Genomic DNA, 27974 nt, shown 5'->3' on the forward strand with positions numbered 1-27974 from the left:
GAACTTATTAATACAGCAGTCAGAATCTGCAAATTTCATAGTATTATAAAACACTTGGAAATTTGGGTGCGAGCTGGCAAAGCATATATCTTCAAAGATGAAAACGTGAAGATATGATTTATTGTACTTTCAGGTATTTAAGATGAAAACGTGTTATGTGGATTGCAGTTTTGTTCTGTTTACATTTACAGCACAAGAACCAAAAAAACATGTTTTCTGCAGTTTGAAACGGGCTTGTTTCGTTGCCTTCACGTCAATATGAAAAACACCTTTCATGCTTGAGCAAACGTCACGTTTACGTCACAAAACAGGTCTATGCGTCAGGAGTTTCAGATTTAGTAATAATAGCTGTTGAAAACAGTTTGCAAGACAAAAAAATCTCTTGACATTACCAACCGTAAAAATACCATACACACCTGTGACACCTGCTCGTGATAAACAAGCGGTTTATCATTGGCGCTTGCGTGCAAACTTAGGCAAATTTTGAAATTAAGTGTTTCAATTATCGACTGGATAAAATATACATATAAAAATATATACGGATATACAACAATACACGGATAGATAACAGTGCTGCAATAGTACCAGGAACTTCACTAAAAATTAGTTTTAGATTTGGGAGTGGCATTTCATGTCTCCAATGAATGAAGATAGAAAACTATAGAACTATAGATAAAGGTCTTGTCTGTGGTACGAAAAACCTTAAGTTGAGGAGTTGAAACTATTTTACTCACAGATGTCGCTGTGCAAGTTGAACACTCTACTTTATTTTAATCTTCCAAAATTATTGTAAAACCCTAAATGGAAACGACCACAATACTTTAGCCCGAACCCAGGGACAGATTTCCTCTGAGTAACTCCACCGACGCTAAAATACGTCGTTTTTAGACTTTCCTGGTCAGATTTTTGTTGGATTGTCGTAACAAGTTAAATGCATGTCGTTTATCGCGATTTTTTCCAGTAAGATGCACCTCATTCCACCTGACTTGATTCCACCGAGGTTATAATATCTTATTTCTTGGGTCGGAGAGAACTTGCCAGCTATTGGCTATGTACCTACTTTTCCTTCTTAAATTTTTTTCGTGAATAAATTGGTACACGTCTTCTCCGGGGTATTTCTAAGTACCAGCAATTTCAATTTGAAATCGATGAACCTCAGCCAACTTGAGGAAATTACGTCATACTGTATTAGAAAAAATATTTCATGTCCATCCATCCATGTATCCATCGCGTATCAATTACCTAACATGCGGCGTCTCTGACGTTATAACATGAATCGGATATCATGATTATTTAACATTGTAGCCAAACTTTATTCAACTTTCATATTCAAAAACTATTTATTCGAACAAGAAGACAGTTTTCGCCTTGAAGCAGGACGCTATTTGTGTAATGGTCCGTATGAAATCCGTATTTCCGTTTGAAAAGCGCCAACGCGTTCTGCTTAGTACGCTCAGTTGCGCGTAAAGATTGTGATTTGATTTGATGCGTTGGAAGAAGTCTTGTCCATTATTTTAATATTATGTCGAATAGTCCAAGCCATTCCATGCAAATGACGTTGGCTTAACTCTGTATCTCGTACTTCAAGTACAGCCTATACGCATAAATGTTATAAAAACGGTTACTGGTGTTAAAATTATAACAGTGTTATCTCGCTATGATTAGCGCTCGTAATACTTGTTGCGAGGTAATAATTCTGAGAAAACTTTGTAATCGTTACGAGCTAAGTATTAGCAGCAGATAAAAGCTTTTAACGTCTTTCTATTTTCACAAATGAAAAGACGTAAAGCTGTATTATTTTGTTCCAGTCCTTTACAGCAACCTTTGGCGGACAACTATTTTGGGAACAGATTGGTAGTTATTTAAGCAGATTGCGATATTTATTTTAAGAACATATATACAACGAATCGGGCCATCGTTCCGCCACCTTGCCTCTTTTATAACCAGTCACGAGATGTGCTTACGTAGGAGAGGTTATTGAGCACCATCCAATCGTGTGCTCAATGCTCATATGGTTTCGGTTGTCAGCTATAGCGGGAAGAAAATTGAAGAAAAAAAATGGTTCAGTTAAATGAGGTTCTTGAAAAAGTAGAGCGATTGTACAGTAGGCTCACATCAGAGAAGTAGCTCGAGTGTATTGAAGTTTTACACAGCCAAATAATATTTATGGATAATGTTGAATTGTGGTCCTCGATTTATTAGGAGATTAGGTATATTCTAATTGTTTGAGATGTTTTGGAATGTGTATATCCGATACTTTGTTGTTAGGAATTTCAGTGTCAGAAAATCGAGAAAGACCCATCAGATCTTGAAATACCTCAGATGACTGCTTTTTGGAAGGAATTAGTCATGTGAAAGCTAGAGTGCTCCTTAACTTTTTGTTTTTTTTTCTTTCTGTTATATAGCTTTTATTTTTCTAACGTGCAATAAATTAACATAGCAAAAATGGTGGTTGAAGTTGCCATAACTAATAAAGAACCCCGCGCCGAATTACCCCTGCCCATGACAAATTCATATAACCAAGAGGTATAATTACATTTGATGATGTCATAGTTTTGAAATCCTATTTTTCTGGCATAATTTATGAAAATTTGAAAAATATTGGTAGAAAGAAAATGTTTCCTCTTGCTTTCAAGGCTCTTGTGGTTCCGCCACGAAACGAAAGGAAGAAATCCTGTTGCAGCATTCTGCTTGTTCTACTCTTCCTTGGGGTTGTGGCTGTTGCAATTTTCTTTGGGATCAGGAGCAAGCATTACATGGAGCAATACGAGGAGCTACGAACACATTGTTCTGGAGCGACTCTGGTGAGTGGTGGTAGTGGCTCTGGTGACTAATGGTGGAGACTCTGGTGAGTGGTGGTAGTGACTCTGGTGAGTGGTGGTAGTGACTCTGGTGACTAATGGTGGAGACTCTGGTGAGTGGTGGTAGTGGCTCTGGTGAGTGGTGGTAGTGACTCTTGTGAGTGGTGGTAGTAACTCTTGTGAGTGGTGGTAGTGACTCTGGTGAGTGGTGGTAGTGACTCTGGTGAGTGGTGACTCTTGTGAGTGGTGGTAGTGACTCTTGTGAGTGGTGGTAGTGACTCTTGTGAGTGGTGGTGTGCAATTTGCGATGTGGTTATGATTTGATGACAATGGTGTAGCACAGTGTGACACAGTGGTTTGATTTGTAGAGACGGTGATTTGATTTTTTAAGAGACTATGCCGCAATAGTGTGGCAAAGCGGCAGAGGTGGAATTCTAAATTGTTTTGTCTTGTTTTTCGATCTATTGCTGTTCACTTTTTATCGTTTTGTCTTTTTGCGCAGAGACTTGATTTGCCCCCCTATAACCATGACAGCTACTACAGCACAACCGATGAAGACAACATTGTAAGTAAATTGCTTTTAGTTTTCTAATACTAATAAGTATTGCACAGTTTTGCTAGGTAGCCAAATTTTTGATGAATTTAATTGTTGATTTTTGTTTAATTTTCAAACATACTAAATTTTCTTGTCGTTGATAATTAAAATAAATTTACTTGTCAGAACTCTCTTGAAACAATAATTAGGAAATTCGTCATTAACCGTCACATTACTGCTGCAGCAATGGCAAGAAATCTCAATTTCTCTGGAATCTTGCCTGGTGGGTGAGCTAGAGGTGGAAGCAAGCGAAGATGGTGTGATAGCTGAAGCTGAAGATCTTTTCAATCCAACCTGCGTGAAAGAGCAAATGCTTAAGAAGCGGGAATACCTTCGACGCTTCTACCAAGGTACTCGTTGAGGAGAATGACTCAGTTTCGGGTACAGTGTCTCACTATTTTGTCATTTATATGTGAAAATCGTGTAATTTTTGTATTTCTGGTCAGCTTTTCTGTAAATCTTGGAACAGATATTAACCACATCCATCGTATGTAACTTTAAACTGCTTTATGGCGCAGAACTAAAAAGAGCCTTATCGAATTTCATTTAGTTATAATCAGATATGCATTAGCATTCACTTTACGAGCTCTGTTCCAAGCTTTTTGTAAACACCTTGCCAAAACACACAATCATCCAGTGGATTTTGCTTGCTGAAATTTGTGGCGATAAATTTCTTGTAAGCAGAAAAGTTATTACCATTGCACTTAAAAGTTGCGTGAAACAGCGCAAGTATATCTTGTAAATACATTTGTTTGCGTAAGCGTGAGACATGTAATTCTATTTTGAAGCATTGTTGTAAATAAAATGCCATGTTCTTCGAAGTGCTACTATGACGTAAAAACCGCATATCCGGTTGTGCAGACAATCTATCACGACTAAGTGACAATCATATCGTTCTTTTTACTGCAAGAAAACAATCAAAATAAAACAATGAAAAATTACAAGGGATGTTAGTGAGCACTTTTACGGGATAAAAGCAATAACAGTAACTGAATTGTTTGCACAGGATTAACGGGCAGTGGTGATCATAGTAAGACTTTCAGCTAATTTCACTTTTGAAAACATGTCTAAAACTGAAAACGGCTTCATGATACCACAAATGGTTATTTATATTAACACGTGAGAACTTTCACTTTCCCATGTTGACTACATGACATGGAACAGAATATGACTTGAACCAATACAAATAAGGCATTGAAATAGAAACATATCCTTCATAATAGCAGCAAAGTTACGGCAGCTATGAGCCTATGTACATCAATAACGATAAAATAGGTAAAGAGTAAAACTGTAACAGTAGAAACTTAGGTTAAAAGAGCAAAATCAAAAGGCATGCTCAAAACAAGATAAAATAAATGTTATGGAACCGAAAATGGCATGTTTGGGGCAAAATGCTAAGTACGGGACAGAGCAGTAATGGAAAACTTTGAAAGCCGCGATTTTTCACAACAGATTTTCGACTCAAAAATACTGCTGATACTAACAATTAAAACAACGTGATTGCATAAGAAAAAATTTTTGTCACGGTAATAAACCAAGGGCAGTGAAGGGAAGTTGTTGCAACAAATGTATATTAGCTATTGAAACTATAAGAAATGATGAAATGTACAAAGGTACGCTTTTTCATTGCGGTGGCATCATGTTTAGGAATCTGTTTTCTTCTTCCAATGTTGACAACATGGAACTCATATTGTTAATTGCCATGTTTGAGGCTGGGTGTTGATTGGCCGTTGGATGACCCTGTGAGCTATACGGCTTTCCCATACCGAGAGGAGTAGCTAGACAAAACAATTTTTTTCTTAAAAAATTACTGCGATAAACCCATCCAGGAGAACTAAACCAAAATTAATAACTTACTAGCACCAATCATAACCGTTACAGTTACCCTGTTTAGGTTTTCTGAAGGCTAAAGCAATTCCACACAAAGCACGTAACATGTTAGAAATGATTTTCAAGTGAAAATTTCTTTTCACCCGTTTACCTAAACGAGATGAAAATGCTGACATAGGAGGTAATGTGACGTCAGTGTTGGTTCCGCTCATTGCGTCATCATTATCGTCATAACCTAATATCAACATGACGTACATTAAAGTTTTGGACGCAAAAGTATGCAAATCAAAATCAAACAAAGAACAATTATCTCACCATTATCACCATCAGGGCCCGTAGTGCTGTCAGCCGCCATTTTAACGTAAGACCGATTCTAAAAAGAGAACAAGACGATAACAAAATTGTCTTTTTTACAGGAAAAGCAAACCACTTTTCATGCGCAACCATAGGCCTATATGGTTACTAAGTAAATTCCAGCGAAAACACAGCAGTCACCTCGTCTTCGTTGAGGCTGTTCATCAGCTCTGGTTGCAATTCCGGAATACTATCGATGAATTCTTGTTGAAGAAATTCCTCTGGTATCTAACGATGAATTTTCACAACCATTACGTTATTGTAATAACCATTACCTGTGAGTATTTAGTAATAAGACAAAAATTTTTTCAGCTAAAAGTTAAGCTTACGTAAATCTGACCTGTACGATGACGTATTTATGACGACATACCTGCGCGTCTGGGGTATAGTTTATGCGACTTCCGGAAGGCCCCTGTGACGTCATTCCGTTGCTTGCCGGTGCGGGCACTTGATTGGACGGAGTAACAGAATTTGTGTGACGTATTCTCGATAAACGTGCCCGACTGGGGTTTGACCCGCTAGGGTTTGTAGGAGGGCGAGGAGTATGCGACGAACTGGGCACCGTTCCCATGTTAGGGGGCATATTACTAGAATTGTTCTGGGGCACTTCTTGTTGGGTGAAATGTTGAGCGGGAGAGTAGGCTTGGTGTTGTATCGCCTGCCTCTGCATCTGAAGACTTATTTGTTGGTTTTGTGAATTAATCATGTTCTGGGAATGTGATGAGTTTAGGTTCGGACCCATTGGGTGATTACCCATATTAGGATGATGCATCATGTTATTTCTGTTTATAACTTGGTTCCCTATTTGGGAATTCCCGTACATGACGTCAGGATTCAGTTGCATATGCAGAGCAGGGTTTGAATGTTGTTGTCTGGTGTTCGTTGTGACGTATTGCGGTCCCACTGGATGTTGTCCAGGCATTATTTGACTTTGAAGGGATCTAGGTGACGTCATTGCTGCGTAAGATCCGTTATGTATATTCGGATGTTGCGTCATTACGTCATTCGCGGAGTGTGGTGACATCACGTTAGCTGCTGGTGACATCACGTTGGCGGCTGGTGACATCACATTGGCGGCTGGTGACATCACATTGGTCGCTGGTGACATCACATTAGCTGGCGACATTACATTAGGAGCTGAAGATACAAGTTAGTGGAAATGTTACCACAAATATTGCATTTCTTCAAGCTTATTACTAAAGGGAGAAAACTGGTACCATAATTTTGCTGATTCCTGATCATTGATTCCATCCTGATCATTGATTCCATTCCAGGTTGACTTCCGGCAACAATATCCGCATTCACATTTTCCATGAGAACACGCTCGTTAACGCCACCGTACGGATTGTAGTTTTGCGAAGGGTAATGCACTCGCTGGGGTTGTTGATGCGGCTGTTGGTGCAAAGCCATTGTGCTACCATTACTCTGATAACCGCTTTCACTGCTGTAGAAGCTGCCATTGCTATCCGTGCGTTTCTAAACGAAAACATGTCTGTGAGTAATGGCTGAACTACACCAAAGTCAACTCATTGCATCACGATTTAGTTCTGTCCTAAAACAAATCACAAAACAAAATTCTTGAAGAAAAAGCATTTAACAAGCAAGCTAACAGCCAAGTTCGATCGGTAATGTGGGGCTGGTAAGACGAACCTGCATGTTTGTGCGGTCAACGTAGTTGTGTTGGACAGCGGAAGAATTCTCATTTCGACTTCGAATTCCGGGTAGCGGCGTGATGTTGTTCCAGCTATTGTATCTCTGCACGTTGGGCAGCTTGTTCGGGTCGACCTTATAACATACAAAAATAACTATCTTTGGCAAAGTCATCACATTATGCAAATTAACTAGCAACACAAAATGAAACTCAACAAATCTATCAGGCATCTAGTTAATCCACATCTAACAGCTGATTTAACTTGCGAAATACCTGATTAGCTTTCCGGACTGGGTCACTGGCCCTTCTTATCGCCTGTCCGCGAACTTCCGAAGGTAACGGGGTCCTTGCTGACGTCATATATGACCCATCGCTTCGCCTTCTGTCGGTCGGTGGGTGTGGGGCATTCATTTGGTGATGGGTTTGGAGGTTGGGGTTGGCGTGTTGGTAACCCAACCCTTGGTTACTCGGTACTCTGACATTTTCATCCTCCTTTAGCCTAAATCATGATGAAAAATTTTGAAAGATTATGAAAGTTGATAAAATGATAACATTTTTTAACTTCTTTCAAAATTTTTCAACAACAAATTAAATCCTTTAATTTCAATTATTTTAAAAGAATAAATTGAGTTAAGCGCACAATAATTTCAGTAAAAGTACAAATAAAATCTAGAAAACTTTTCGTTGTATCGAAGCACAACAATCGCAACAAACAAACCCATATCCACAGTGATATACTAATGGTTAAGTTAGCCTGGTTACCAGCGACTGAGTTGATTGTTTGAATACATCTCGCCGCTGATAGGTGTGGGTGGGGGAAGCCCCGCTTGCTCATTAAACTTCGCCTTCAAACGATGAAGCTGGACAGGGTTGAGACCGTTGAGGTTCGAACTGGACGGTGGAAGAACTAAAGCGAAAAAGTTCGTCACGAACAGCCGAATAAAATGCATGAAATATGCTTTGACTTCTCTTATCGCCCCTGCCATGCCGGTTAACCTACCTGGTACGTTTGAGCTTGACCTTCGTGATGAATCGAGAGAGATTGGATCGTACGAGCCGGCAACATTGAACCCGGCGTTTGACATCTGAGAAAAGGATATAAGTTGGTAGATATAAGTAAAAACTTAAAATATGTATTCGAATAAAATGTAAAAAACAATGCGATTTTAAATAGTTTCCTCGCATGGAAAAGCAGCCAACGGCGGTGTATCAAAGGCAAGGAAATTTTATCAACCTTTGATGTTTTTTTCACCTGACTAGATCTTCTGCTGCCTTGTGACGTCATCGATGATTTTCTGCTAACGTCACTAACCGTTCCACTATCCCTCCTGTCTTGTTTTATCACTGCCATCTGGTGGCGGTTCGGAAGAGCCCCGTTTATAAGAAGGTTGTTCTTCGTTGAGTTTTGGGGTTTGCCTTTCACAGTGGTTGATGAAACTTCGGTCACCCCAGCAACAAGTTTATTTAAGCCTAAAAGCAACCAAACAAGTCTGAGTTTCGGCTGAAAGGAGATAAAACTTGCAGTAATGAGCATGTAAGTACAGTTATGCAAATGTTGTAAGCTCGAATATACTTACTAAAACGACCCTAAATTTAAGGAAGTTAAAGAGAATACCTTTGTTTTTTCTTTCTCTGACCCCAATTTCGTTTGAGGGGTCCATAATCATCGACGAAAAATCACCGTAAGTTGGATCGACGTTTCCGGCTACGCCACCTAGCGATAGGTTTTGCATCTTCTTGTTGAAGAGCCTCGGCATTAGAGAGTTCCTTAATCCAGCTCTTCTCCTGGACTGCAACCCAACACCACCCGATGTTGAATCTAGATCAAAAAATAAAAGCGATTAGTATATTCCTAACCCCAAAGAACAGACGCGATTTTGACCCACTCGATCTAACGCCGAGATAGCAGAGTGGGGTAACGTACCGGGAAGTGGGTTTTCATCGACAACAATGTCCCCGTCACTGTCCCCCTCATTCGCCCCCACGTTCAAGTCCACTCCTGAATCGTTGTTTTGTGATGTCATATGGGGTGAGTTTTGAGGCGTCATGTCGGACCCGGATGTGCATGACGATTGGTTACTTCTGGGGTTCATATTGCTGGGTGGATTCTGGTAAAGTAGTAATTTTTTAAAAGCGAATTGGACCCTTCAAATGTTGCCTAATCCATGGTAAAGACACATAGCGTAATTAGCAAGCATTTTACTGTCATACGTATTTGAGGCATTACTATAAAATAACTTTTATTATCTTAGTTAACAATTAACAAAATCAAACCGTGTCATTTGAATGTGGTCCAGTAACGTGAGTTATGTTGTGGCAGTTCTGTTTCGAATTGTCGTTGGTCTGTTTTCGTTTTTCCTTGTCTGCATCCGACTCCTGTGAAGCACAAATTGGATTGTTGCAGAATTATTTACGGTTATAAAGTGAAGTGGATACGAAAGGAAAACAGCAGAGTGGCGCAGCGGAAGCGTGCTGGGCCCATAACCCAGAGGTCGATGGATCGAAACCATCCTCTGCTACATACCATGCTGTGATCGTATAGTGGTTAGTACTCCACGTTGTGGCCGTGGCAACCCTGGTTCGAATCCAGGTCACAGCACATAAATTTTAGCAGAATTTTACAGTTTTTGATCTCTATTTGTAAGTCAGTCAACCACATATGCAACGCAGTGAAAGAACAGTAACATTCGTCGACAAAAGACATACATACAATTAAATGCTGCTCGGTTCAAGTTTAAAAACAGTTTCTTAGTTTATTTTCAGAAAAACATATAGCATCATATTTAGATATTAAATACTTATGGTTACCTGTTTCACGTTGTCTGTCTTTTTTCCTTCTCTCTCCAAATGCGCTTTCATGCGTTTAGTCACGTGAGCTTCAGGCCCATGAACGGTTTTGACGTGTTTACGTAACGAGCTCGGATCTGTGTAGCGTTTCGTACAGCCAGGAATCTTACACGCGTAGGGTTTCTATGAAAAAGTTAAGGCTAAAGTTGTTGAAAGAAAAACACAACTTGAATTCAATTTAGATGTCAATCAGAGTCTAGAATCTCCAATTACTTAGAGAAGTTGACTCGCCCCATACAGTCAATTTTAAATGTGATATGTTTTTAGAGTCAATTTGAAGATAATCGACTGCATTTTTGAGCGATACTCTCAAAATCACAAACTTAATCGCTATTACAAGTTTACAACTGAAACCTCTGCGCAAACCTCATTCGAGTGAGTCCTGTTCTGATGCTTTGCCCGATCCGAAGCATTGCTGAACGCCTTTGTACAGGATGGAAACTCACAAACGTAGGGTTTCTCCCCAGTGTGAGAACGAAGATGGGTCTTAAGGTTTTCCAAACGCGAGTAAGCTTTCGAACAACCTTTGAACTGAGAAAAAAATTTTTTTATCATCAAACTGCCTAATAGTAGTAAACACAGCATGCGAAATTTGCAGCACATAGATTATGCGGTTACAAAACAAAATTCAGTCAGATGTTATCTGCATTTATATCTCCTTACCGTGCATTTGTGGGGTTTTTCCCCTGTGTGACGTCTCATATGCACAACCAACATGTACTGGGCTTTAAAAGGCCGTTGCTCTCTTGCGCAGTTGCGCCACCTACAGACGAATTCCTTCTTATCGCCATGAATATGATCGTTGTTAATATGCTGCAAGTTAAAATAGATAATGACAAATAAACATCAAGGATTCCACAAAAAGGTAACTTTAACCAAAAGGGACTTTTGAGTAAGAAAATTAAATGTATTAGACAATTCGAAAGTTATGAAGTACTCACATGAACCAGTTGTTCTTGCGTGTCAAACTCGGCGGTACAACCCTCCCAATCACAATTGGTTTCATAGACGACGTCGTTTTCGTCATTGGCGGTATGCGACGCAGGGGAAACCCCTGAAACAAAAAAGGAAATTTAGCGCAAAAGCACCAAATTGAAGTTACACTTAGAATCAAAACACAGCTTACCAGGATTGTTATTATTGTTATGGTTGAAATTCACAGAAGGACTGTGGGAATCGACTCCGTGTTTTTTGAAGTTCTGTCAACAATGCATAACGTATATGCGTTCATGGTGAATGTTTATTTTCATGCCACCGTAAACGGTTACTAGCAAATCAAATGAATCAAATGCTGGACACAAATCTAAACTCATTTAAAAGGTTAAGCAATATTTTAAAAACCTAAACGATAAACTACAAGAGCGAAGTTATCGGCGGCAAAAGCAATCAAGAGAAGAGGACTGTTAGAATAGCTATTTACCTTATTATTATTATTATCATTGAGATACTGCGAGTTGGTATGTCCACTCTCAGGTTGATTTTTGTTAGGCACACGTGCGCCAACGTGCGGCGGAAAGTTTCGTGATAGATTTGAGCCTGGTTGGAAAAGATTTGGTAAGTTTGTAGATGGATTGATTTTGTCCATTGTCGCCGCTAAAGGGTTGGTCTGAAGTCCTGGCATTGCCGGATCCGGAAATGACATTTGTCGTGAAAACATCTGCAAATGCTGTGGTGACGTCATCATAGGGGTGTTAAAGCCAGACAGATAACCAGAGGGGCTGTGAAAAAATTTCAAATTATATGTTCAGGTGTCAACTGTGAAGCAGTAAATTATACAAACCGCTACTCATTTATACCAAAAATTAAATTATTGCCAGACTTCAAGATCACAATTTTTTATTTCAGTTAAATGTAGTTCAACTAGACTTAACATTATAAACAATAATAAAAGATAAAGAACTGGCACAAGAAGAAAATCAGGTAAGTTAAAATATAGAAAGAATTATATCTTGCACCTTATTCCACCGGCAGCAAGATGCCCATAGCTTCCTCCACTGACCGATGAGCTCCTTGAATTACTCAAACCTCCGTTCACGAACGGAAGTAACGAATTAGGGGAAGTCCGAATCAATCCTGTGATGTCAAGATTGGGGTCCGAAAAACAAGGCGAGATTGAGAGTGGACGCTTTCGAGCACGTGACCTGGACAAAAAACGTTTTCGTTAATTTTAGAAAACTTTGAAAAATAAACTCAAAAAATGCTTAGGCTTTTACCGCAGTGCTTCGTTGCTAAGAACCATTAAAAGTAACTTGGTTTAACAAGTGTGTGTGAATTATGTTAAAAATTTCAAAAAGAAGCTTCACTGTCAACCTGCAAAGTGGGCTCGGAAACCTCGCGAATTCATCCTTCTCCATAGACATGGCCAGGAGCCTCTGTTGCTGCATGAGTTGATAATATGCAAAGGCATTCATTCCCTGTGCGGGGAAAGAACCCGGATGTGAAGCCATATGCCCCTGCGCGGCGGCAGCAGTGGATGACAAGTTGGACTGATGGTTGCCATAGAATGGATAGCCCATTTTTTCAAGCTCTGAGAAAATATAAATGTTTGTACTATAGACGAATAAAAGTAATTCTATAGAATCTAATTTAAAAAATACTTTGAAATACAACAGACTTTAGATAAATTTAATTAGTTTCAAACTTAGTAAAAGAAATTAAAGGTACTGTAAAAATTATTTTAATGAAAATGCATGCACGCAAATGAAATGTTTAAAACAAACCCTGCATGGAGTGCCTTGGGCTCAGGTTTCTTGCTTGTGAAAGCATTGACATGGTTGGAGAAGCAAGACCACTCATGTACAAGTCCAACGGGGAATTCTGGTTGAACGGGTTGGCACCGGTGCCGCCCATCGGTTGTGGTGAAAGAGGAATCAAGGATACGTCCGATAGGATAGGACTGGTACCTACCCCCTGCCCACTGCGACACGAAAAATATTTTGGGGTTAAACGTAATATATTTCACCAACTTAAGGTAACATTAAGGTTGTTTGCCCCTATTCATTTTCCAGAAAATCTTTATCATTCCGAATAAAATTATAACATCAAACACCGATTGCAACTTAGCTATAATAGTCTCTGTTATGCTGTAGTCCACTTACGCAGGCATATGCATACGAAGTGGGTCGAAAGTGTATCTCCCGTCCCTTATTTGAGGGTCCACCGGTAGATGGCCGCTGGAAAACGGGTAAGTCGTTCTTCTGTCGCCGTGACCTGAATACAAACGCAAAACTATGAAGGGTATAGAGATGCAGACGAAACACTCAGACGTGGAGTATAAAGAATGGGCTACATTGATATATATCGAAATAGACACGAGGCGCGTGTTACTACGTTTGCTGGACGGCGTTCACATTATTCCCGATTTCAACACGGACTTCGGAGCATAATGAACGAAAGTCAAAGGTCACGATATATGGTTGCGAGGAAAGGGGTTAAGAAAAGTCGCTGTACAGTCTGTTGCGCGGTTACAAAAAAATATAGAAAAGCTTGGTCATTTTTCGCTCCATTAGACTCGCGACAGGCCACGAAGAATTTAAGTGGAAGCCTGGAATGAAGAAATTAGTCACTTTCAGCAAAAATATAGACATCACGAAGAGCCACATGCTGTGTTAAAAGCTTCCTTCTAGATCAAGATTGACAAAAGCATAGGTTTGAATGAGTTTTAGGTGGACTGCAATTGTGTGGAGAGGTTTAAATTGTCAACCTTTCGCGTTTTGAAATGATTGGGAAAACGATGATTAGTGAAGCCCAATCCTTTATCTACAAGAGAACGCGTAATTATATTTCCACCGAAATAATTGTATAACTCACGAGATAGCAAGACTGAAATTGAAGTTTATCAAAAATGCCAAGAATTTAGAAAGTGTTTGAGATTTGGGTTATTTTGGACAAGAAGTCAAGTAACATCGAAGAAATCGCAAACATTGTGTGGCTAGGGTCTTGATTATTGCGTGGTTTAAACTATTTCTACATTTGAGTTTGGATAGGAACTCACGCCTTAAATATCAGGCTACATCAAGCCATGTGTATTTCACGGTTGTTTGATACAAACCGCACCTACATACCTTCGCCGTTGACCGTATTGTTGTGGAATTGATTTTGAGTGTTGGAATGATCACGTGGTTGCAGCGTTGGCTTCAGAAACTCGTGATCGTTTCGATTAACTGAAATTTGCGCAGAAATGTACAATCATGATCGCACCAAGATTAAAGGAAAGCGTGCATTAAAACTTTAGAATAACTACGGTATATGTAGTAATTACGATATACCATAAATAAGTTATAAAAAATACTTTTTGAGTGATTTCCAGACGTTATATGCACAACTTCTACCTTTCTGCAAATTCTTATGCTTTTGACTTCTCTGAGGTCCGTTTCCACACAACTTGGGGTCACCTTCGGTCGTTGAACTCGCTAGTTCCTCTTTGATTTTACCTGAGCAGGAAACAACATTCTGACTTTTTTCAAACGATGGTGGAACCATGACAGCTGATCTACTTCATTATAGTTTTATTAAAATATAATGTGATTTCTATGACTTACCGAGTGGCGTTCCACAACTAGGGGCTCTCCCTTCGTTTACTATTCCTCCCCTGCGACCTTTACCAGAATTTTTCTGCATTTGAAGACGCTCCTCGTCATCTTCTGTATTGACGTAAAAATACCCAATAAGTTATGACTTAGAAATGTGTGTCGTAATGTAAAACTTTTCAAGAAAAGTGAGCAACATAAAAACATGGAACTTTAGAAGAATACACCGAAGCGTAAAACGAAAGATTTTATCTGTGGAAATCTTTCAGCGATAAAAAAAAAATTTTTCAAGAGAAATCGGGCGAAACGGTCAAAAGTATGCGCTGGAACATTTTTGAAAACATTTTGGAACGCCCCAACAACAAGCGCATAACATCGACCAGGTAATTTTCTATTTTACTGAAATAAAACGAACTGTATCGGCCCACGTGGATACAGGTACTGCCAAAAAGGCCAGCAAACCTTGAACTTTGAAACTGGTTTTAACTTCGAACTCTGTCTGCACACAAGAAATGAAATGTTGGGTATTTAATGTAATTGAAAAAGTTTTGAACTTGCTATAAATGGACTTAATTGTATTCCAATCCCAATTTCTTTCGTGCCAGGTGCGTTATTTGAATTTAAATACCTGAAAATAAACGAAGAAATACAACAAAGCACCGGATGTGTGGGTAGTGCCATCTTGTACACTGCTATCTTTCTTTGGTAGGGTTATCACATGTTACCAGTCTTGTAATGAAATCCATCACGTTAAGTAGGTCGCCTTTGAAGTTATAACTGCGCCGGTTCATCTGGGTACCAAAAAATTAGGGACCATATTGGCGATGACGTCATAAGAGAGTTCAAAGCTTCATTTATCAGAAGCGTTAAAATCTAATGCAAATTAAGTAAGAATCACGTAAGCAATCGCGTTCGTCGCAACGCGCACGCCAAGCTAAAAATTGCACATAGATTTGGCTATATGGGAATTTCTGCGAGGCCCCAGTGGGAATTGATTTTGGACAAATAGGTTCTCAAGCCGTAATTGCTATAATGTTGGTACTAGGCTCCACACGGCTTTGATCAGCCGAAGTTTTTAGCTAAAAGAGCAACGCATAAACGTATAATTAGTCACGCTTGGATTGAGCTGATAAGAAAAGAGTTCGTCAGTGATACATGTAGGGACTTTAAAAATAAGCTTGGCTTATGTACATAGCTTATAGCTGAAACCATGCTCACATGAAATCCTTGAAAAATGTCTTATTTCGTCATACGGTAGTTATAATTGGTTTCATGTAGCAACCTTGTACATTTACAGTATTACAGCAAAAATCTTTTACGTCCGCATTTTGCAAACGCTAAAAATATTCGTCATAACAAACATAACGACGAAGAAAAGCCGCAGACATAGTTTTGCGATTATCTCGCCACAAGTCTTTTCTTGAAAAGAAAATGTGAGAAAACTCCGTGCTCTGCCCGGACACGCATGACTGAGTTACAAGCGAGGCGTCGACCCAATTTTCAGCCTATTTTGAAATAGCTTTTCGCTATCTGTCTTAATCGCCAGCTCCATATCAGATTTTGACGCTTTTTTCGCTGATCACAAGCAACTGGCACGACGTCTGAAGCCTCCCACCCATAAAGATAAAATATCCAATTTCAGCAACCCTTCCAGGGGCTCCAGTGACGCCCCTTTCATCAACTATAGCTGTGTGTTGCATCGGCGCTAGTTAACGAAAGTGGTTTCCGTCGCCAGCACGTTGGGTCGAATGCTCTTTTTGCGTCTTTGCGGCGCACGAAGGCTTTAAAACTACCAGCGATTTTTTCGGTGTTTAATGTCACATTAAAGTAACTAACAAGTGCAAGTTCGCGTTCAAAATACAGTCTGTTTGACATTCAAGCCATCCGCGTTGTTGTTTATTTCTTTTCTCACAAACAAAGAGCGAAGACACAGAAGACTGACACGTCCATTAACATTTTCCTTCAATTGTCCAAACAAACATTACACACCAGCAAGCAACTAAAAATAATCTATATTCCACACAAGCATGTCATGTTTTATAACACTATTTTACGTTGATATCGCTTTCTTGGGCGTCCCTGGTTATTGCCCAATTAGTCTAAAAAGGAAGCCGTTTGAAATTATAAGCCTAAACGTAAACATCATCAATCATTCTCAATTCGAAAGTCGACGTAAATCTTTATTGCCGTCACCGTTCAAAACTTATTTGTCAAAATGTCTTCAAATGACACAACACTCAAATGTCTGCGGTGTCATTACCAGCTTCAGCCAATCCAAAAAGTGAAAAAAACTTTTGTGATGAAGCACGTGTAGGCTACAAGCTCAGTAGTTATCACGCTTGGACGTCATAACCCAGCACAAAGGTTGAAATGATCCTAATTTAGCGACTACGGAAAGAAACGTAAGTGTAACGTTCCAATAACTTTCAAAAAGAACATGTTCCATTTAATATGGCAGTAATTACGGATTTGGAAATGTTCTAAAAAGAATGAAGTACAAATATATTATAATTAGACGTCATCATCTTGCTGATGTAATAAAGTGACAACAATTGAGTAATACAGGTGGACTGCAAAGCATGTCCAAGTGTAGGCTAAGACACTCAAATCTTCTTCTCTGCACCTGAATCTAATTAGATTTAAATGGCTTTGGGCAATAGAGTCGGCCTTTTTCGAACGTGTACAAAATAAATACAGAAATAAATAAATGCCGCCAAGTGGACGCTGGAAGTTACAGTTACATATTGAATGTATCAAGATACATTTTGACTTGCGGTTGAGTCAATAAACAAACGCTCTCTCTTTCATTTTCAAGATGATTCGAGTATTTAAAATTTCTCTGGATTTACAAAATAAAACTTACTTACAACGAACACACAGGTAAGAATCTTTGACTGGCATATATCAATACAGCTTGGGCTTCCCTGCTGCAAGCCAATTATGACTAATCGAGACGGATATGATCAAATAAAAGAAGTTATATACGTCATCTAAAATTCATATAAAAATCGTTTTGTGGGATATAAGGATCACTGTCACTTTACCTGATTTCTTTCCTGCGTCACAATGTAGTTCAAGAATCAAATCCGTTAATTCGTCGGTGTTGCATACATCCATCGGATGCATTGCGATATTCCAGACACACAATACATCTCCTTTAAGACGTCATTTCCGTAATCAGCTTGGATCTCAAACGTTTCAATCATTTGCAAACGGGTAATAATCGATCACCGTTAAGACACTTATCTACGGACGCATTACTATCGATGTAAGATAAGAAATGTAAGGGTTGAATAAAATTTCTGGCTTAAGTTACCGGAGCACCTTCGTGAAATACGAAAAATAAACGAACAATCCCATAGATGACGCTGGTAAATGTTAAACTTCAATTAACAAGTGTTCGATTTGTTAAAATATAATTGTGGGATTCACAAGACAACAGAAAATGTCGAAAACAACAACAAGCTGCCTTAAGCTTGATCTAGGTGACCAAAAACAGGTCTACTGGAAACAGCATAACTCGAATTTCAGTTTCAGTCAAGTCCATAACAAACCCCACCGGGACTTATTTCAGTAAATTAAATTTGCTTAAGGGATTTACAGGACTAGTGATTTGCTGGTCGCGCTAAAAGACTTGAGAAATACATCAACATACAGTATAGGCTGCCATCATCTATAATTCTATATGCAGGGTTGATGATGGCCAGAATTCAAAACTAAATTTCGTATTGTTTTCCGAGATTGAAGAATTTTCTTGAGAAAATAAAACGACGTATAGATGAGTAGATGACGTCACAAACATAATACCTGACGTCACCAGTCACAAAGCAATATTTTCTTAAGAAAACCTTTTTGGGATTGTTTTAAGTTTCTAAAATATAGTTAGAAAAAGTGTTTACTATCAAGGACAAAAGGAGCAGGGATTCCAGACATTGCAATGTGCTGGCGTGGCAATACAGCGCCAGTTCAGATAAAACTGAGCGGCAAATTATATGCAAGTTATAACCACTAAGACGACAATTACCTAAGCTAAAACGGTAATTGTGGTCTAAGCAGAAAATGAATACAGAGAAGTGTTTAACTTTAGAGAATACATTTACGACATTATGAATGACGTTGATAATAATTAATCAAGGCGTTTTTCCATAACCTAAATGATATAATTTTTTCTCTTGATTTTCAGTAGCTGTTGCGTGGTATTGCCAAGATTCATCAAACAATATTCTGGATCACGCCAAGCACATCGGACAAATCAATGCTTTCACAGCGAGGTTTTAAATTTCCTGTTTCCTGATTCCAACAGACAAGCTGCTGACAGCTTGTATTCGACTTCTGTAGAAATCTGAACGAACGTGCGTGACTTAAATTTTTTCCCTGAGATAGCTGCGCTTACTCATAAGTTCATAATTATTCTTCCAAAATAAAAATCCATGAGACGATTTTATCGCAAGAATTTTAGTAAGAACTGCACGCATGTATACTGCTCATTCTCCTGAAGACACAACACAACTCAAGGTCCTCTGCGCAACATATGTTGGCTCGTTTCCTTTAGACCAATTTCTGATGAATCATATCCCCGATCGAAGATGATGATTGCCTTTCTAGCCCAATAGGCGCAATTTTATGAGTCAATTCCGTCTCCGGGTTTTATCTTACAAATTCTACCACAGCAAATTCATCCGGTAAATTGCAATTTAATTGATATCTATAAGACGAAGTTAGCATCATCTCTTTTTGTACAATGCTGCCCGGTTTAACTTACTCTATACAAAACGAGCGTGGTTTTTTTTGAAGGCAGAATATATAGAGCGATTGAACGGATACAAACTGCTCAATTACCGGTACATCATTTCTGTCACGAAATATTCATAGTAAGCTTTATTTTTTTGAGAAAATAACCAAACGCTCGCGTCTGTGAGGAATGTTATTGGGAAAGCTTAATATTTAGTCTTGCTGACAAGTAGGCGAGGTCTGAAGAGGTTTAAGACCAAGCACAGGCCACCGCCAAGTCACGCGCGTCAAGTGAGCAAAAACTCCGAAACGGCTCAACATGGCAATCCTGAGCCGGATTAAGCCGGATTTAACTTGACTCGGATGTAAAGTTAAAATAAACAACCGTCACGCTAATAATAGCCAAAGCAGCGACAACTGTTGCGTTTGGAAAGAAGCAAATTTTGTATGTCAGTGCGACGGATGTACAGCTCTAATACCAAACTATACTTCTTTAGTATTAAAACTACTACTCAAGTTAAGTATTATTTAGTGCTTTGATGTACTCAAGCTTTATCAGTCTGAACGTTGTAAAAGCTTAAGAGCTAATACGCCACGACATTGACAGTTTAGCCGCGAAAAATACAAAAAACACAAAAACGGTCAATCTCCTTAGACGCGGGACAAAATCAGAAAGCAGACGCCACCACTGATGTAACCCATATCAGGCTGATTTATAAATCCGGGTCTTTATAGCCAGGTCATCGCTTACTTTCTTGTATATGTTATTAGCTTGCGCAGCCTTGTAACGCCTTCGAACGTTGACCTAAGGAGCGGCTTATAGTTTCTGGTACAGAATCCGCTACAACCGATAACCTTTTTAAAACAGGACAAATTTTTCGTTCCCACACCTTAAATCTACAAATAAGATATTTCGTTTTCCACGTCAACCTGCCTCCGATCTGACGGGTCAAGTCAGGGCTTCCGAACCGCAAGCTTAAATAAAAAGTAAACTTGAGTTAAACTATTTACAAATCTCCGTTCTACAACCATGTAAGGGTTATTCGTCGTATAATAACCTGTAATAAAGACGCGCATGTTTGCTGCACGTACGTGGTGCCTTTTGCTAATGCATAAACTGCCTAAATCTTTTTAGCTGACATTACATTCCGCAAACATGCAAATCCACCAACTCCACATAACTTAGCAAGAAGACAGCTAAAAATATAAAACTACATCCTCGTTTGAACGTAGGCCGCTTAAGCCTGACCACTTCTATCCACAATTTGAGGCCGTTAACGGCTTGATACAGACGAAAGCACAGAGCTATGTTAACGACGACGTAGTGAAGAAACTTGAAAAAGATCTACAAACTGCAGGAATAATATTTAAGAAAAAGAGGTTTAATTGGCAAGAAAGAGAGAGGCGGCAAAACAGATACTGTTTTACTGAGACGTGTGTGTTTTGGGTTGAGGTTTACTGGCGGCGTGGGTGGTCCAATGGTTCTGCCTTATTGCTGGCAACACTATGTGATACCGGATAGTAGAGGTCATGGACTCGGAACGGGATAGGTCTAATCGCTGACAGAAATGATTAAAATTTTGCATTTTAACTTGGAATTTTGTCTACCGGGCACGCGCCGCCAAAACCACAGTTTCTTGTTCAACGCAAAATTAATAAATAAGTTTTGATGAAAGTTTTAGTCCTTAGTTTTCAACAGTTCGCATTTTCAAAAATAATACGTTGACGTCCGACGAAATTTAATAATATTTCAACCGAGAACACGCTTTAGACTTTAGAGGGTTAAAGTCAACGGTATGTTACAGGCAATAGCTTAAAACTTGATTCAAAATGAGACGGTTATGCGTAAGATCGTATGTATGTTTGGCCGGGTGTAGACCCTTACGGTATTTCCCTGTGTTTCGTATCATTCGAAATTGTTTCAAATTGACATGACGACGTGCACAAATGTTATGATAAACGTTTGCAGGTGCTAAGCGGTTGCCTTTTCTAATTTGTCATGACATGGTGACCTTAAATCCAACTAATACCTGCACGTGTTACTTGCTTGCACGTTCTGCCATTGGGGTAAATTGAACACGCTTTGATATAGGCACCGCACCTCAGGGAGCTAATCTGTAACCACTATTCGGTCTGGTTAACTAAGCTGTCGCTGTTAGATCTATTTCGGTTAAGCTTTAAATCGTTTCCATGCACAACAACAATCATATCGATGATCTCTACACATAGGTTTACACTTGTACATCAAGAAGCAGCATGAGGTTTCAAATGCACGAAATATTACAACATCTTCCTAAAATCACAACCTCAAATTTTCAAAACCGAAGTTTCTTCAAAATTTTGTTTACAACTGTGAGCTGTTTTTGCAAAAAAGTGTTAAACGCAACGTAAAACCGTCGTTTTCAACATTCAGCAAACGACAAGATTGCCCAGAAAAATTGTTTTCGAACCACTCGCGAAGTAGCGCCCTCTCATTCAACCGCGACCATGTTAATCCCGTTTGAAGGCGGCAATTAGCGATACTTCATCATTTCTTAATCAATAAATTTGCTGATGAGAAAAGTGGTAACAAACATGAAAATTCCGGAAATTGGACTGATAACGTGAAACACCAGAGACATATATCACTTGTGATCACCAAACCTGTGTCAAATTTGGTGCCATTATAGGCGGTGGAATTGACGGCAGCCTTGTAGTTCGACTGTGCAGGTTATAATTATCGAGTCGCAAAACAACACTTGTAGTTTTTCTGCCATGATGTAACGCGGTGTGCAGCTCAATGTCAGTGTTAGTGTAATTTAGAACTACTTAATCATAGGCTATTAAATAAAAATAACTTATACCGGTATATTCTGTCTGAGTCAAACTGGCTGGTGCCAGTTGAATAAAACAGACAGATGTGGAAAGTCCCGCTTTCGCAGTTGGAGCTTGAAATGGTGGTTACGTGGACAATAATAATCTGATGATGAATTTTAATTGCGTTTGCAAGCGCATTAAAACACCGCAAAGAAAGGCATGTAAAAATTGATTAAAAACTTTAAGAATTTAGATTTTGGTAAAACGTTAATAACACGTGCTTATGAATAGCCGTAGTGTAGTAGCTATAGGCTAAGAAGTAGTGAGTAATTTTCATACTTTCCATCAAGAGCGTACAACTAATTAGCACAATCAACTAAAAAAACAAAAACCCTTTCGGATTTCAGGAGCTTTTTTAATTATGGAAGTCATAGGCGATCAATCAGCGAACAACTCCACGAAACGCTCGAAAACTCGACGCGTATCTTCTAATAAAAAGGCGATGAAATGTTTCTTTGAGAAAGCCTTCAGGGATGCGTGAGTTCAAAAATGTCGTCGCCAGTCGTCGGTAATTCCATCGACTCGCACGGCTGAAGCTGCCGATTACAGATGTTGTCGACGATTTTTTTCTCGCCTCTTACACTTGGTCAACTGAGAACAATTTTCAGTTTAACATTAATTGAAGCGTCTTAATTTGAATTTGCTGTCAAAAAAATCTGAATACTTTTAGAAATGTTGACCAAAGAAATGCAAACACGAAAGCACACGACAGAAAGAGCATCCCAACAACCCGTAATAGCTTCAAATAAGTAAAGTCCTCGGTTAAGTCTATAATTGTATAAAAAGACACCAGTTGGCCTTAGTGGGATAGAAATTAGACGGGAGGACACCATGGTACTATACAAGATACAAAAGACCAGGAAACCGTTGAAAAAGAGCAAAAGTTACTCGGCTGGAAATAGATAATTTGGACCGGGCAGAAAGTGGCGAAGACTGGTAATTTTTGTCGGAATTGTGGAGATCGAGCACAAAGCATAAACGCTACCTATGGTAACGGTAACAAGTCTAAACGATGTTGGACGGTATTACTCGAAAAGTAAAGATCTACTGCAGCTGAAGTCAAGACGAACACCGTATCTTTGAGCATCCAACCAAATACACGACTAAAACTTGTGTCCAAAAATATTTTCAACCCTGATCCACGGAAAAAGATAAAGCGTAAAACTTCAACTTATCTTGTGACGCTTGCACTGGACTGCGTCGCGTAACAAGCTAACAGCTAACACTTTACAAACAGATAACAATACTGTTTTGATGAACGTTTACAGAAGAAATTTGGCCAAATTCCCCCTTTAAAAAGAGAAGGAAATAAGATAGAAAGAAATATGGCGGAGGGATGTTAAATCAATGAGCCCTCGGTGCCACTATGAGCTGTTGTCAATCATAGTGACTATAACATAATTGTTTCGGATATGATGTTAGATAGCTAAGCGAAACCCAGAAAGTTGTGCTGACATTTGCCAAATATTTTGCACAACAAATGTTTTTTGCATGCGGCAATACGATATCCACAGTGAAAAGCCGGTTGAGCGATTTCGAACATATATCGTGTACGGCATAATGTTCCCGGACGACATTTTAAACTTACAGATGATTTATTAGCTGTATATCACCTGAGACGTGTTGATCACCAAATCACCAGTGACTACATAGTCATTTTGATAATGCAAACGTTTCAGCAAAACAGAAAGCTTCTGTTGAAGAATTTTACAATTTTCTTACATAAACTAACAAACGTCGTAAAACCCTAATTTCATTTTGAAATTTTAGATTCTATAATCTTGGCCCTTATTATTCACTTTACATTGTAAACGAAATTACGCAATTTTACTCCCAAAGTTCGACCTTGTAAAATTATTTCCACTTCTTACCGCACAATTTAATAAATTTGGAGTATGGTAAAAATTAATTAACATCATAAACATCAATCCACCAAAAACAAAATACTTATGTTCAACAATTGTTCTAAAACGTTTTTAATCAATATAAGCTCTATATAAAAGAGATAAAAACATTGCACAAATTGCATGAAGAACCTCTCTAACCTTCAATTTGATTTGAGGCATTAAGTTAACTATGTTTTTCCCCATAGAGTTATTACAAATATAATAATTTTATTGCAAACATCGACGGCTTTTGAAAACGAATTGAAAATCCACTGCAACGAAGTTCAACTGAAAGCAATAAAGCTTCACAAATCTTAACGACGGTTCTGTTTGTAGTTTTTACATCTGTTTGTAGTTTTACAGCATTAACATTCTTTGTTCGAAATAAAGCCTCACGAATAGGTTCCCTTCCCCCTAATTCCTAATATCATCACACAACAGGTTTGAATCACGGACAAGCAGGATCGATTAATCGGGCCCAGACTCACCAAATGTCGTTGTGCTCGTTGCCGCCGCCGTTTCGGTGCTTTTTGTCTGGCGACTGTTACGTCGCTGATAAGATGATTCCCGATGAGCGACTGTATTCGTGAAAGATGGATCGACGTCCGTGCTGGAATCGCAGACTGGCAGCGATCTGAAAAATGCGTATCTTCTGGTCAGCATGGCGTCATTGAAAACTTGTGGCGTACCCGCCACGCCGTAGTTTGATGAACACACAGAAATGAAACAATAGGAGATCGCCCACTACGATACCTCTTGTGGCTTTTGTTGCTGGTTGTTGACGAAACAATCCTTTCGTCTTCTTCCGTTACTTTGTTACGATCTGGGACCGGGCTAAAAATGGAATATTTTTCCGGGTACCGGGCGCTCTCTCTCCCCCGAAACTCTTCCAAACTCTCGGGCTCTGCTGGAACGTATGTGTACTGCTGCTGGCGTTCTCCTATAGTGGAAGGGATTGCGCCTTGGTCTTTAATCTTTTTTTCTCTTCCCAAAAAGTCGTCTTTTCCCACAGATGTCTTGCCAGCTTTGTAATTATGACGTATAGCATCCGTGAACTTTCGTTCAGACGCGTTTTCCATGTCACGTGATACCCTACGTCATTACCCAAGCAGCCAATGAGCAATCGGAGCTGCAGAGATAAAGATTTAATTTCACACAAGGTAGATATTATAAGGTTTCTGCGAAAGAAAAAAAAAACATGGCAAAAGTTTGCCTTTGTTGCGTGCTGATGTGACACCATACATCAAGGAAGCAAATCTACGTTGTTACAACAGGAACACGTCTATGTTCACCGGAAGAATCTCACTCCACAAGGGATAGCAACAAGAAAATTAAAACTTATTGGTAACTGTGGCAAACTTTGAGAGTTTTGGGTATTAACATTGGACAGATTTTGAAAGTCATGAAAGTCATACATAGTAGCGAGGTGACATAGTAACGAGATTTGACTGTATTCGAAAAACGTTTAAGCAAGATTTCTTAGCATAGTGTTTAGATTATAACGACGCTGAGACTATAGGGTAGGTAGGAACCTGCTACAAACTTACATTCAGAAATGTACTTTATCTACTGTACATCAAGTTGTCTATAATCTCTACACGGTGTGATATTCCACATCGATCCGTGCTTTCTTTTTAATCTGACGAAAATCTCACACTAACGCTCAAAAGAGAAACTTGCCTCTATACAATTATGGTCTAAAAATTCAGCGCCCGTCTTTCAAACTACAGTAGTTTTGAAAGTTACCGCAGTTAACCACAAAGCAACAGCAAATGAAATACTCTCACACAGTCTTAGGAGTAACTCAAGCCAGACTGAGAACGGAGATAGCGAAAACTGTTTTTCTTTCGCGCCTCAAATAAAACGTGACGAGAACCAGACTCGGTTGATTTTCAATCGAGCATTTCTTAAAAGCAAGCAGGGCTTTGGAGGAGCGTTTTTATCGTGAAACCTTAGATTCTGTTGATTTAAATCTTCTCTTTTAATTGTTTTCTGGAGACAACGGTTGTTGTCTTTGGATGTTTGTGAAAAAAAAACAGCAAATGAATTTCAGGAAACTTATACGAAGTGTATAAAAAGGACAATGGTTGCGTTTATAAAAGAAACATCACGTATATAGATAAAATATTTTACACAACTAATTGTCGCTGCCAATACCATATACCGAAAAAATGTCACAGAAAAGCAACTTATTAAAACAAAAATTAACGACACTGGAAAACGCTTAACAACGTTCGATACGTCAGCATTGTCACGAGAAACTAAATTAAGTTTCAAACCCGTTTTAACTCTCAACTTTTGATGAGAAATTCGACAAATATTCATCAATAAAAACATCTTCACGGACGAAGTGGAAGATAAGGATCGAGTTTTAAGTGGACGACTATCATGTTCCCACCGTCCGGCATAATCCCTTGCAGGTTTAATGGCCTAATATTGGGTTACTGCTGGCGGTTTTTAATTTCGTATTTCTCTCACTTACGCATTGACCGCAGCAACTGAGATATTGCTTACAATAACCGACCCTGCAAAATTTGCAAATTCATTGTAAATTCAAAGCGTCCCTGCGTGCATAGGAAACTCGCAAAGAAAACAGAGTTTTTAATTAGAAGAACGACGAACAAAAAACGGGTTATTTCATTGAAGCAAGTCTGATGCATTACAGCAGTAAAATTAAAATTTGTAACAAAATGAAGTACAAGAGCACTTGGTTTAAGCCATTAAAGTCTGCCTCCGTTCTATCTAATCATGCACGTGCTACGGTGACCTACGACCTCGATTTGGAGTGTTTGGTGGTAATTTTACCCCAGTCCCATTGTAATGACGATATGCCAGGGGTTGGCACTTGAGCTTAAATGTGTGAATCTGACAGCTCTAAACGTGCCATGATAAACCATATCTCAACACCGGCAGTCTAGCTATTTTAATGTCTGGTATTTGAGGACTTAGACTTATCATAAAACGGAAAAGACTCATTTTCAGACTTTGCAACAAACGTAAACCATCCCACGATTTCCAAAATGCAATGACGTACTCGTCTGTGCATTCCGAGCATCAGTGGTTTATCATTGTTGAAAAAAAAATAGGTTTGCTGAATTGAGCGTGATTGACAGGATTTGTATCTTGGTTGTTCTAAGATTAAGAGTACAAGGGTAATAGCTAATAAGTTAGGGATAAAATTCAAACTAGAAAAACCTATGTAAATAGCGAAAGTCCCGCTAAAAGTTTTAAGGTGTTTTCGAACAAAACATATAATATGTTAAAATTCCAAAACATGTTAAAATTCCAAAACCTAACTATAAATAAAAATAAACTAGGAATGTTTTATGTAACCATAGACGACTTTAATTTCCTCAAATAATAATATAATCAATAAAAACGGCAACATCTACATAAAACGATAACATTAATCGACCGCGTTATTTATCTCATCGTAAGAGTTTGTTTTTCATTCGCATCTTGTAAACCACCAGGGATTTATCTTCATAAGCAACACACACAAGTTTAGTTCACTGCTAACTAGTCAGCCTTAATCACAAAGGTTTCGACCTAAAACCACTTTAACAAGAATCCTCATTATACGCAACTACGCAAGTATGGTTAATTTCAATTGTGTATAACGCTATTCCCAAAACTAACCAAACCCTTCCGAGATATCGTAAAATGTCGGATTTGTCAAAACCTTTTAATTTAATTTCATGGTGCAATCTCTTGTGTATTGGAGTTATTCCGGTATGAAGTTATTTACTGTTTAAAATCCAACAGTGAAGGCTACGAATTCAACAAACGAGCAACAGGATGAGCTGATCCAACAGGCATCAACCATTCAACACACAAGCCGGTCAAAAAATGGTGCCTACTAAAAAAGGCAATTCTCTGGTATGCAACAGCGAT

At 38.9% G+C, this 27974-nt stretch overlaps 2 protein-coding genes and 2 non-coding genes across 5 annotated transcripts; 3 read left to right on the top strand and 1 right to left on the bottom strand.

Moving 5' to 3' along the window:
* Positions 1-2368: 2368 nt before the first annotated feature.
* On the top strand, positions 2369-4217 carry LOC143464484 (uncharacterized). Its single transcript, XM_076962264.1, has 4 exons — positions 2369-2526; positions 2637-2804; positions 3304-3366; positions 3581-4217. Exons 1-4 carry the CDS (start codon positions 2446-2448, stop codon positions 3755-3757), a joined length of 489 nt encoding a protein of 162 aa, XP_076818379.1. The 5' UTR covers positions 2369-2445; the 3' UTR covers positions 3758-4217.
* A 59-nt stretch (positions 4218-4276) lies between these two features.
* On the bottom strand, positions 4277-25491 carry LOC143464482 (zinc finger protein GLI4-like). 2 transcript variants are annotated; one of them, XM_076962262.1, is made up of 29 exons: positions 24834-25491; positions 24569-24714; positions 14620-14721; positions 14410-14511; positions 14143-14241; positions 13177-13288; positions 12799-12995; positions 12389-12605; positions 12034-12219; positions 11499-11796; positions 11205-11277; positions 11020-11132; positions 10742-10891; positions 10445-10609; positions 10040-10201; positions 9506-9607; positions 9156-9339; positions 8847-9050; positions 8484-8701; positions 8232-8316; positions 7994-8138; positions 7505-7730; positions 7231-7365; positions 6798-7056; positions 5951-6717; positions 5722-5808; positions 5542-5599; positions 5378-5461; positions 4277-5174 (listed from the first exon to the last, which is right to left on the bottom strand). In XM_076962262.1, exons 1-29 carry the CDS (start codon positions 25157-25159, stop codon positions 5020-5022), a joined length of 5157 nt encoding a protein of 1718 aa, XP_076818377.1. In that variant the 5' UTR covers positions 25160-25491; the 3' UTR covers positions 4277-5019. The 2 variants fall into 2 exon arrangements, with proteins under 2 accessions (XP_076818377.1, XP_076818378.1); XM_076962263.1 differs by lacking the exons at positions 24569-24714; positions 24834-25491 and adding an exon at positions 17652-17875.
* Trnam-cau (transfer RNA methionine (anticodon CAU)) lies at positions 9679-9750 on the top strand. The gene has a single exon. It is a non-coding gene; the product is annotated as a tRNA-Met (tRNA).
* Positions 9759-9830, top strand: Trnah-gug (transfer RNA histidin (anticodon GUG)). Its single transcript has one exon. It is a non-coding gene; the product is annotated as a tRNA-His (tRNA).
* Positions 25492-27974: the final 2483 nt, after the last annotated feature.

Source organism: Clavelina lepadiformis, chromosome 7 (assembly GCF_947623445.1).
Source record: "Clavelina lepadiformis chromosome 7, kaClaLepa1.1, whole genome shotgun sequence".
In the NCBI taxonomy this organism is placed as follows: domain Eukaryota; kingdom Metazoa; phylum Chordata; class Ascidiacea; order Aplousobranchia; family Clavelinidae; genus Clavelina; species Clavelina lepadiformis.

What these genes read in the sequence shown, in the direction of transcription:
- LOC143464484 (XM_076962264.1), top strand. Translation starts at nt 2,446, where the DNA reads ATGGTGGTTGAAGTTGCCATAACTAATAAAGAACCCCGCGCCGAATTA. An exon ending in CAAATTCATATAACCAAGAG is followed by an intron (nt 2,527 to 2,636) that starts GTATAATTACAT and finishes CTTGCTTTCAAG; the next exon opens with GCTCTTGTGGTTCCGCCACG. An exon ending in CAACCGATGAAGACAACATT is followed by an intron (nt 3,367 to 3,580) that starts GTAAGTAAATTG and finishes TTACTGCTGCAG; the next exon opens with CAATGGCAAGAAATCTCAAT.
- LOC143464482 (XM_076962262.1), bottom strand. Translation starts at nt 25,159, where the DNA reads ATGGAAAACGCGTCTGAACGAAAGTTCACGGATGCTATACGTCATAAT. An exon ending in CAATACGGTCAACGGCGAAG is followed by an intron (nt 13,289 to 14,142) that starts GTATGTAGGTGC and finishes GTTTGTATTCAG; the next exon opens with GTCACGGCGACAGAAGAACG. An exon ending in GTCAAGCTCAAACGTACCAG is followed by an intron (nt 8,139 to 8,231) that starts GTAGGTTAACCG and finishes TTTTCGCTTTAG; the next exon opens with TTCTTCCACCGTCCAGTTCG.